Source organism: Saccoglossus kowalevskii, chromosome 10 (assembly GCF_978046115.1).
Source record: "Saccoglossus kowalevskii chromosome 10, keSacKowa6.1, whole genome shotgun sequence".
In the NCBI taxonomy this organism is placed as follows: Eukaryota; Metazoa; Hemichordata; class Enteropneusta; family Harrimaniidae; genus Saccoglossus; species Saccoglossus kowalevskii.
The window spans coordinates 17,532,852-17,545,696 of record NC_140650.1 but is presented as its reverse complement, the minus strand read 5'-3'; the positions used below and the strand labels follow the sequence as shown (position 1 = coordinate 17,545,696).

General features: G+C 35.6%; 1 protein-coding gene across 1 annotated transcript; it reads right to left on the bottom strand.

Annotated features, from left to right (window-relative positions):
- Positions 1–6,461: 6,461 nt before the first annotated feature.
- LOC100372204 (L-ectoine synthase-like) lies at positions 6,462–9,582 on the bottom strand. Its single transcript, NM_001184850.1, is given in 3 exon segments — positions 6,462–7,176; positions 7,178–7,271; positions 9,558–9,582. Coding segments are annotated over 2 exon segments (750 nt in total). The 5' UTR covers positions 7,241–7,271; positions 9,558–9,582; the 3' UTR covers positions 6,462–6,489.
- Between the last annotated feature and the right edge of the window lie 3,263 nt (positions 9,583–12,845).

Below are 12,845 nucleotides of genomic sequence, written 5' to 3'. Positions count from 1 at the left end.
CTTGGATTTTGATGCGAAAACGGCATGATTTTTTTTAAATAAAAAAATTAGTTGTTTTTAAAAAATAAACTGGTCATCTGAAGAATAATTTAACATTGTTCACAGTGATAACAGCTCATTCTCGAAAGGAAGCTTACCCGCTCACGCTAGTCACGATAAAAATCATACACGTGTACTCTTGAATAGACAGACGTCAATGACTACGGTAAAACTTAGACTCTATTTTAGCCGGCAGGATTGATTGAAATGTCCGAAAAATGACGGCAAAATACACCTTAAAAGTCCCATTTTATTTTCTTAAATCCCATTTTATTTTTTAATCCAAGGGCGAATTTACGGCAGAATTTGGTCCCTCAAATAAGGGACACGTGAGCTTTGATTCTAACCGGATACATTGCACTGGGTCGGGGAGATCGTTTGCTAAACTTCCATGTATCTTTTGTCCAATGGGTACCTGTACTTCGAACATTCGCAAGTTTTCCTAGGTAGTGCGAGACAGCTTTGTCTTTTGACCTATTAGTTTTGTGCTGACCTCTTCTCCGTGTCTTGATGTTTTGTTTTGCTTGTCATAATACTCACTGATTGATGACTTTGTTTAGATTTTGAGTTACAATTCGGCCACGACCTTTGCTTTTACCGTGAAACATGAGGAAGTTTACGTCAATTGACGGACATAGCATTTTTTTAAAAACTAATGAAGCACACTGACTATCATCCCCATTTTTTCATTTGCTGATTTCTATTCTGAAAAATTCGACCGTCCGAAAATGCACCTTAATTTTGACTCTAAAAACACGTCACATTTCTAACACCAATAATTTAAAACCGGTCGAAATTTTGGAGTTTTTATGGTATTTTAGATATCAGTGTGAAAGCTTAAAATTGGTTAATTATGCAAATTAGGTAATTAATATGTACAGATTTTAACCCACAATTATTCAGGTCTGTCTATTGTCCTACAGCATCCATGTACATTCATTGATGTGTGATGTATAGTACCTGAGATATCAGTGTGAAAGTTGGTTAATTATGCAAATTAGGTGATTAATATGCACAAATATTTACCGGAAACTAATTGGGTCTGCATAATTCTAGATTCATTGAAATGTGATGATTAGTACTTTAGATATCAGTAGAAAAGCTGAAAATTAATTATGCAAATTAGGTAATTAATATGCACAATTATTTACCCTAAAACTAATCAGGTCTCTGCATAGTCCTAAAGGATCTATGTACCAAGTTTCATTGAAATGCGATGATTAGTACTTGAGATACCCATGGAAAAGCTGAACATTAACTAATTATGCAAATTAGGTGATTAATATGCACAAATATTTATCGAAAACAATCAATCTCTGCATAGTCCTCGAGTATGTAAGTACCAAGTTTCATTGAAATGTAATGCTAACTACTTATATCAAATGCTGAAAATTAATTATGCAAATTAGGTAATTAATATGTACTGATATTACCATAAAAACTATCAGGTCTGTGCAGTGTCGTATGACATCTATGTACCAAGTTTCATTGAAATGTGATGATTAGTACTCTAGATATCAGTGGAAAAACCGAAAATTGACTAATCATTATGCAAATTAGGTAATTAGTATCCACGGATTATTACCAAAAACTAATCAAAACCTAGCATTAGTTCAGAGCATCTATGTACCAAGTTTCATCAAAATCCAATGAGTGGTTGTTTAGATATCAGTGTAACAGTCATGGAACCACTAAAAAATAGCTAATTATCATGCAAATTAGGTAATTAATATGCACGGATTTTTACCAAAAATTAATCATATCTGCGCATATGTTCAGAGCATCTATGTACCAAGTTTCATCAAAATCCAATGAGTGGTTCTTTAGATATCAGTGGAACAGTCATAGAACAGCTAAAAATTAGCTAATTATCATGCAAATTAGGTAATTAACGAGCATGGATTTTTACCAAAACCTAATCAAATCTGCGCATTGGCCCAGAGCATCTATGCACCAAGTTTCATCAAAAACCGATGTATGGTTCTTGAGATAGCAGTGGAACAGTCGGACACACACATATACACACACACACACACACACACACACACACAGACACACTAACTGCAAAGACTCCCATTTTGTGCTTCGCACATGGGAGTCAAAAAACTAGGGAGCAGAAATACTATCTAGTCATGAGGATATTAATAAGACAAAGAAATTACTTGGCAAAATGGCAACTCCTCTACTATACATCAACCTATAGTATTACATGTGTCTATATCAAATTAGTGAAAACATACATGTAACCAGACAAATACAATACGGTGTCACTACACCAAGACACCTGTTACTTTGCATCTTAAATACTATCTGTGCTAACAAATTGTGTGTTAATATTAATGTTACACAACATAAAAAAAACTGGGTACCCTAACTCGTATGACATCTAAATTTTGTAATAATTTTTTTTTTCAATCTAATATATCATAAGTGCTATGTAATTGTTCAGTATTTTTACTGCAATGCAATAATTTTGAGAAGTTCAGTAAAAATGTCAACAAAATCCCTTGTCTTGATTTCACCTTGAAACAACGATCACGCATTCATTCAGCTCACCAGGGAATGTCAGCACACAGCGGAGCTCCTTAAATCAGATCATATTTCCAGTCTTTAGCACTTCATACACTGGACATCAAACACAGCAACAGTCAACACTGAGGACTTTTACCAAAATAGTCGGCGAATCATCAGTAATTCCACAATCACGTCGGGGTCACCATTTGTGGAAGGGCTTCTCGGCGGTCAGTCGGAGATTTGCGTTGTATATATAATTTTGGGTGATCATACAATAAAATATAATAACACACCAGAGATTGCAATTGTGGATTGATGAACCGATTCTACGTTGCTGATCTTTATTTCTCCTTCGAACCCCTAGGATCACACAAAAGATGGCAGATGGGGTGTTTAAAATACATATCATTCATATCAAAACAAGAAAAAGTATTTGGCAACACAACAGCCTGTATATAGCAATGGGACGATCATCAACAATTTTTATCGATCTCAAAAGGTACAATAGAATGATCATAAACTTCCAAAATATTTATATATCAACAAAGAGTAACACATTATCGACTCGTACAAGTAGTTCAACAAGTGGGATGTTAAAGGATTACTATCTTGATAAAACTTGATAAGGATGACAGAAATCACTCACCTAGGAACACACAAAAGATGAAAAGATGGCAGGTGGGGTTAAAGGTCACCACAGAGGAACCCACATGTTATGAAATGCGCCATCACAGGTAATATTGGTAAAACGTTTTTTTTTTTTTTGTTAATGAAACTCGGGTATTTCTCGCACCAAGTCCACCGCGAGATATTTCGTTTTACACACAATGGAGGACGTGGATAACCGGACTTGAGCTCCGGTGCGAATCTCCCAATTTCATAAATCGTATTCGAATCTCAGGCTAGCTAATTTGGCGTGGTGAGGAGCATACAGGCATTTATACCGCCTGGGGGAACGAACAACTGACTTGTCAAATAAAAATAAATACAAATGTAAAGTAAACAGATTTAATGTTTGAACTAGTAATTCACTCAATATAGAAACGCCATGGCAACAACATGTCAAAGTACAACGGCAATTTCCGAAATTACAAAATGCGTGCTTTACAGAAATTTTACAGTGAGAACACAATAGCCTTACCGCTATCTTCAGTTCTCATAAAATGATACATAACACAATAATATACTCATGTCAACGAAATCGCCAACCAGTTCACACAGTTCTATACAGTTCTGTACAGTAAATTCGCTGACCACGAGGCAAGTATAATCAGCGATGACGCAATGGCGTCGCCAGAGAACACGGTCACTCTCAGGAAATCACAACTCCTCCTGATGATTCTAGGCTCCTCGATCTGATGTACGTCAAGTTCCCTGAGCTGTACGTTGCAAAAGATCACTCACCGCTCATCGATCAGTTCCCGAGTCGCATCAATTCGGTCATCGACGACACAGTCCAACGCTGTACGTCCACAAATTTGGTGGAACGCAAGTTCGACAGTCACTTTGGTTTCTTCGCAGTACAGGAATAACATAAACTCGTCCCTGGGCTGCAACACCCTGAACTCAGTTCTTTCCCAGCTTTTCGTACGCCGACTTGATGCTTTCCGGAACACGTTCGTGTTCACGGTTTCAACACAATCCCGCCTTCGGCTGCTGCCATCTTTGTCTCTGTCCTGCACCTTCTTCTCTTGCGCGCCGAGTGGCGTGACATCATGGGACGCACCAATCAGTGAAGCGCGTCTCAACAGGCGTCAATCATGAGACCAAAACTTTTCCATGACGTCACAAATACGGGTTCACATAATAAATAACGCACGGGCGCGTAGTAACAAGAAATATAAAGAAAACTACATAGATTTAAAGAAACAGTAAAATTACCCTGGTTTCATTAAGTACAATAATTCAAACTCGATAACAAGATTCTGTGAGCCCTTGTCACACCAGATGTAAAAGGAACATTAAAATAATCAAACTAATGTGTTCCATGAACACTGGTCACATAAACATGCAACATTCCATGCTAAAATTGTATTACAATCAGTCGAGAAGTGAAGTACCAATTATTATTTATTTTTTTTATTTTTATTTTATTTCATTAAGCTAAAAGACAACAGTGATACACAGTCTTCTGAAGGGTATACTAGTAATATATTTGCCCTTATACATAAAAAATGATTAATTTATTTTGTACAAGAAATGTTTGTTAAGGTAGAAATGCAGTTTACCTGACAGGTATTTTAATTAGTTAATTAGGAAACCAAGATAACCTCCCTTGTCCACAAAACTATATATTTTCGGAAAGCTTATTGTATGAATTTGAAGCTTTTGTTAGTATTTTATTTTTATGGACACTGTAGTTTGAAATGTGCACAAAAATGTGCTTTTTTGGTCAAAAGTGATTTAAAAAAAATTTGCTTCTAAACCGTGCTTCTGTTTCCTGTCAAAATTGGTTTATGGGTACATCTGTTTACTATAAAGAAAGTGCCATCTTGAAAACTGTCTACCAGTTGTCAATTTTGTAGGGCAGCAACTCAAATTTCACTATTTCAAGTTTATGCATACATTAACATCCAGGCTAGTTGTCTGTACGATTGCTGTAACACTATTCAACTAAAAACAACGCCCGATGGCGTTTTGACGATAAACGCATTGTCAATCATTTGTGAAAATTTCAAAACAAAAGGTCAAAGCATCTAGGAGCTATTTTTTTAAAGTTCTGGAATGTGCACTAAAAAGAAGCTGAGATAATTGCTAATTTGCATAACAATTCACTCAGTAAGAAGTTTGCTAATGTTGCTAAGATTCAAATTCAAATGAGATAATGTTTGCACCTGTTATCTATATTTTAAAATCGTTTTTTGAGTATGTTCCACTATTCACAATTCTACAAAATTTTAACAATCTATAGCCAAGACTTTCTGGATAATAAAAAGCAAAAAAAAAATTCACTCCCAAGTGCCCACGAACCTGCATCTCTACCTTAAGGACCACACCTGAGAATAGTACTCAAGGTTCCTCCTCACTAACGTTGTGTGCATTTTTCAACAAGATGGACACTATCAACAGATTTACTCGTTCGCTTTAGAAAACCTAACATTTTAAAAGTGTTGCTTACAAAATTGTTTATATGATCTCTAAACTGAAGTTTACTCGTTAATCAAACACCTCAATCGCATATAATCGTGACTCTAATATCAACCTTACAAATCGTATATATGTGTTGAATAATGCTTAATGCTAAAATATATGACATTACATTTACTGAAGTTAATTTTAAGTTGCCATCTGAAGCTCAATACAATCGAATGGACTTTTAATACAAGTATACAGCCTCGAGTCATCAGCAAAGATGGAGACATTAGAATGCCTAACGCACCTTGGAAGGTCATTGACATATATTATGAACAATAATGGCCTCAACAATGACCCATGCGGGACTCCAGAAGTAACTTCGAATTCGCACCAGTCGGAGACATGACTATTCAAAATATTCCCTGGTGCCTTTCATGCAAATGTGATTGAAGCCACAGTGATAAATTACCAAAAATCCAAATTTGCATATAATTACCCGTATGACAATGTTATGTATCACTGAACATACGTATTCCACTGTCTTCGTTATTTTTAATTAACGGAAGCAAAATCACAAGACTATTAATGAATAACAGAACGCAATATATATTTTCTAGTATTATCTGCAGATAACTTTATCATGATTTTTAACAATGTAAATAATTATGACGATCACCGTGTGTTACATTTTTAGTATGATTTGCTATTGAACTATGAATAAATATTTAACCCTATTTTGTCAATATTGCTTTTAATCTTATTTATGTAATTTTAATAATTAGCACTTTTTATAATGCTAATTCATAACTAAACTATACCAATTTTCCCAGGTGTACATAAATATATTTTACTGAAACACGATCAAGCATCATAACATGAGTATCCGCCGTCATATGTGTGGTTCTCATTGCCTCGCAAAGCAGGGTAGAACACACACAGTGCGATGCAGTCTTCATGAACGCTAACCATGTGTTTATCGTGCGCATTCATGTTGTAGACGGTACCATCATCTGGAGTGATACGAGCTTCTATTTTATTTGCCCCCTCGTTCCAAGAATACGAGACTTTCCCACTGATATAGTAGGCAGACTCAGCATGGTTACGATACTCCAGTTTAGTTGGATCGTCTCCAGTAAACATCACGGCAGTGCTTGTTATTGTGATGGCAAATCCGTCAACTTTCAGCAAAAAACGTCGACTGTGACCTCGTTTGAAATCCACGTCTCTCTCTGTTCCCACTATCTCGTCAAGTGATTTTACTACAGAGCGTTCGCTAGATGGGTTAATATCATCACAATACAAGACATACAGCCGGATTCGTGTCTCAACAATCAGTTCGGCTGAAACGCTAGAAGAGAAGGCAACAACACAATCTGGTTTCAGCTTATAATGACGTCCGTTGGAGGCCTTTACATCGCCAGTACCAGAGATGCAGTAGTATATGTGGTCTAAATCGCCGCTGTCAGATGATCTCAGTTTTAAGGTCTCTCCTTCTTCAGCAACAACTTGATATGCGCTGAATCCCATACCGTCTTCTACATCGGTCAGTCCCTTTCATCTCGATGTTCGGGAGGGTTGCTACAGCAACGTCTTCTGAGTGACGCACAATCATGTTCACGTTTTCGCTTAAATGTAATTATCCACTGCATATTAATAAGTAGAAAAAATAATTATAAGTTAGTATGAGTTGTCATAAATCAATATTTATATGACTAATGAAAATATTAGCTATATGAAACAATGCTAGTTGCCAATATGCAAGGAAACCAGTGATGTGCACACAATGTTTGCAGTCATGCGCACGATTATGATATTTCACGCACAAACATTCGGAAAATGACCACTGCATGAATAGTAATCACCATCTAGGATAAGTCCAGCTATAACAGTTTTGAAATACATTATTTTGACAATCTTTGTATAGTAATACTGAGTAGCGTCACATTGACGAACTTTTTAATTTCGCGGTTCTAATGTGACATCCTGACCAGAAACTAATTTCACGTTAGATATAATAATAACTAGTAGTAGATATAGCAATAACTAGTAGGATTGTTGAACCATTGTCGACAGGAAATGCTACAGAAATTTGCAATTATGAGATTTCTGTTCATTTTCCAATCCACAAACAAACAGTAATAGAAAATGTATACAGAATTAGTATATGAATGAATGAATGACTGGCTGAAATTCGAGTTTATTGCACGTTTTGGTTGTTCAGTTTTGGAGAGATTCAAAATATGTGTGGTATTAGTATGATCGAATCTGAACTTGAACGAGTATTTGAATTATTCGAAATGTGAAAGTGTTAATAGCTATAATTATGATGATGCGTTTACGCACTTGTCCTTAGCTATACAGTATCAACACAAATCAATTGATAAGATAGAAAAAAAAATACCAAACAATGGATTCAATCTTACACAAAAGATTCATGACTGAAACACTAAATGCTTCACTGCCTCCTAGGCAAACCACTGTAAAAAATGTTAAAGTTTCCAATAATAATTGCACGAGCAAAGCACAAAACGCTACTAGTACAAATTTTGCATATTTCGTATCATGATTTCATGAAAATACTGAGAGTCGGCAATACACGTGCAGTTTAGCTTTACAGTGGATTTGCCGTGGTTTTTAGTTCGAATATTTATATTGCGTGTTTATATACTCGTATATATATAAAATAATATCTTTCATCTTTCTCTTGTAATTCTTAGTATAAGTGGTGTGGTGTATTCATCAATTGTTTTGTTTTTCTTGGAAATTTCCCTATGTGAGTTTTACCTAATGATCTGCGGTTTGGTTTTTTATGACGTATAACAGCACACGACGTGGTGCACCACTTATTTGTTCAATGGTGCATTCGATGATGTGCCGTATTTCTGTATTCAGTGTTTACTCACAGTAATAGCGGGATGTAGCATATCATTTAATACGAAATAAAGGCTGATCCAGGTACTATTTTTGGTCACGCTATATTTAGTTTTTACGAAGATTAATAAGCCTACATATGTGCAATAAATTATATGTCAAATTCTTCATAAAAGTAATGTATATACCAATACCAATTATTTTTATTTCATGCAAAATGTTTACACATTTATTTCATAAACAAACCAAGAACATTTCATTATATATATATATATATGATTAAAGTATAAATCATGTATATAATATATCCAATGAAAAATATATCTAATATTTGCAAATAATGTAATATACAAAATATTGAGCATGACAAAAATTATTTTATTAATAAATACCTGACTTGTATCATACAAAAACAATGCGCGTTGTCGTTTTTGAAAGTGTTATAAATTGAATAATTTTTCCTGTAATACTGGATTTGTTACACGATATGATTCAGACACAATAGTCCGTTAGTACCTTCCATGGTTGAACTGAAAAATAAAACCCACTTATAAAACGTTTGTTGAAAAACTCATTTACATTAAAATAATTACCTATAGCGCGTGTTGCGTCGTTTGTGAATTTATTCATGTTTAATATATCATGGTACGGCACGTGACTATCAAATAAGATTAAAATGACTATTTTTAGACCCTTTGCGCGAGGGTCAGACTTATTTAGAAATCATGCAAGTCGGTAAATATAATGCCTATAACGATGGGAACATTTCAGTGGTTAAATATTTTACAAATTATAGAAATAACTTTGGAACAACACAAACGAATATAGTTGCCAATAACGACGTTTAAGAGTATTATATCATACAATGTAACATGAATTTTATATGCATATTTAATAAGTGGTAGTATTTATTTGAAAACAACAGGGTAAATATCCGAATATGTACTGAATATGAAGTTCTGATTTGTCGTCTCGTGGATAATTTATTGTGCGTGTATAATGATGTCAAACGCTATTTTAATAGCAATTATTCAAGAATTGTTAGTAAGGTAACTCACCGCTAGTTGCCGCCCAGTCTTTAGTTGATTCTCGTCTACGGTGAGACTGCGACCCTTGATGGACTTTGTAATGGCGTGTTGGTCACGTGCTACCAATTAGCCTATCAGCCTTCAAATCTTATGGTTCAAATCTGAAACGCGGTGTATGAGGGCGTACTTTAATTTCGTCAGCTGTTAGACTGGTGTGTGAAGCTTTGCGTCTTCACTATACTCTTATACCATTGAATAAATTCCATTACACTTCATTCATTCAATAATGATGGATGAGCCAGAGATGCGACAGCTTTATTTACAGACGTGGTTAGAAAAAGAAATTATTACATGACACGTTATACCAGAGTGGGCAACATGTTACTTGTTGTGATCTCCCTGTTATCTTATGTCCGCCAACAAGTAAAAACCCTATATTTTATATTCCGGGAAACTCTCTGGAAACCTGTGTCCGAAAGCAATGCAGCACATAGTACAGGGACAGTGTCGGACTGCAATGATATCACATAAGGGCAACCCTAAATGAACTTTTAAAATTAATATTTGATGTAATTGAACTTGAACGTCTGTGAGCTGTTGAGTTGCTGACTAGACTGACTAACTTCTGATTGTCCCGCCCATCTCATCAATTACTGTCACCGTAACATTCAAGACAGTATTTTCCCTCTATACTATCGAAGCGAGGGAAAAGATATTTATTGACAAGTACGTGTGGAGCTGGACAACTCTCGATTACAAACTTCCAAACTGGCTGCATTTCTGAGAAAAGCTGGCCAACATGTGTTTTCCTGGCCAGAATTCTTTAACAAAATATTCTGTAACATGTGGTTTCAATAAATTAAAACAATATTTTGTTCTCTGTAACCTTTTTTGGGGAGAAATTCACTCAGTTCTGATTAGTGGTATGAGACCTGGCATGTTCGCCGTCTGCGAAGAGCGCCACATGTGACGTCATCTTGCCAACTCATTTGTTTCCCCATAGTCGACGCATTTCTTTCTGCGTAGTAAGGGCTAAAATAAAATGTTTTCGCGGATCCGTCGGGAAATATTTCTTGACATGTGTGAATTTTATAATCGTTTGAGGGCGTGCGACATGATACAGTAAAGTGTGGTGAAATCTGCCAAGGGTTAATGTTGAGTCTTTGGCCGAATGGTCCTTGACTAGCAAAGATGACTACGGGCGAACCAACACACATTGCAAGATAATGTATTTGATTCGAAATCGTGGATGCACTTCGGAAAATTGACAAAACTTTTGTCACACAGACAGTTCAGATGTTTTTTCCTTCTTCATTAATGAACTAGCTATTGAACTACAACAGTCCCTTCACCATGGTATTCAACTTTCCCCTGACCTCATTGAACTCTTTTGTTTATTATTTGCTGACGATATTGTAGGTCAATGACAGTGTCCGAAAACACCGCAAAGATTAATTCGTAAGCTTGAGGGGTATTGTGATAAATGGAAAATGAAAGTGAACTTGGACAATACAAAAGTAATCGTTTTCAAAGCGGGGGGTCGCCTAGCCAAATCTGAAAAGTTGCATTTTAAAAACACAAAGCTAGGGGGTAGTCTCACATTACTAATATATGAGAATGTTGTTATCATGTCGGTTACAGTGGACACCTGCAACGAAGTCTTTAGCACAACAAGCCAAAAAAGCATTTATGGCTATTATGAAAAATACTAGAAAAATGGGCACTTTAAATTATGATTCATTCTTTAAAATTGTTGATTCCATGATTTTACCTATTTTAACCTATGGTTCGGAGGTCTGGGGGTTTAAAAAAATGAGTGTCTGGAACGTATTCAATACCTTGCTTGCAGATATTTCCTTGGTGTTTCCACACGATCACCTGACAATTGTATACACCGCAAAACGATGCATCAAATATTGGGCTAAAATCATCAATATGCCAAGTAACAGATACCCACATAAATGCTACAACATGTTGTATAACATAGACAAATCGGGGGTGAGGGCGAAACCTACCTGGGTGGCAGACATAAGAAAACTATTGTTTTTGTGTAAATTAGAACATGTTTGGTATTCGCAGAATGTTGGCAATATTCAGGAATTTGTAAGCGTATTTTCATGTCGTTTTAAGAAATGCCTACATTTTGAGTGGCTTACTAATATTTGTTCCTTAGACAAACTGGTTACATATCGGGAATTTAATGTTACATTGCAGCCGGAAAAATACTTAAAATCTGTTGGAATTTATTCCCATAGAGTAGCTCTTGCACGGTTTCGATGTTCTTCTCACCGCCTTCGCATTGAAAGAGATCGTGGTGTAATTGAGAGAGACGAACGCATTTGCCCTCTTTTGTGACATAGATGAAATTGAAAATGAGTTTCACTTTCTCCGTGTTTGCCCATATTACCATGAAATGTGAAATTCATACTTACCCAATACATTTTATAATACCCCATCTTTTGATAAATTTATAGATCTTGTTACTTCCCAAAATTCTGACATTTTACAACCACTGGCTGCATATATCTTTCATGCATTGAAACTTAGGAACGAGATATATTATTTTATTTAAATATTCCGTAAAGTATTTTTAATTTTCGAATATTCTTCTTGTACGAGTAAATACTGTTATGGGCCGATGGTCTTGAATTTGTAAATAAAGACAGTTTAGATGTTTTTCATTCTCTATTGACCAAATATTGTCTCAGCGATTACATTTCTCCGATAGAGGTATTGTTAATTATATTTTTCATATAAAATGTCTGCATTGTCGACTTTTCAGTAAATCTGCACACTATTTGCTTGGGGAAGAATTGTCATGTACATGGTAAAACCTTTCATTTCGATATTTTTTTCTGCTGCCGCCCTATAGAATGCAACTCGCTACGCTAGATCACAACCCTCATTGCGGAAGACAGCAGGCACCGTAAAAACTGGTAAAAATAAAGGCAAACTAATATACGACATAGTATTTACAACAGTAAGGGAATCACCAGTTAATCTGGCCTGGGGGTGCCGGGCAATTCTAAGGGGGGGCCTTTCCGATTTCTGTATATGAAAAAGGGGGGCTAACAATTTTTCCAAGAGTGAAGGAGGGGGGGTTATAATTTTCTGGGTTTATTCACATATATTGTATAGACGAAGGCTGCTGTGATGAACATACTGCAATGAGAAAGAGTTATTGTTTGTTTGTTTTATTGCACAACAATAACTTAATCAAACTAGTATAAAACATGAAACTTCATTTGTAAACAACAGTATAAACCTCTGTAAATAGCATAAAAAAACTTACTGCACTTTCCACTGTATGAAGAAAAA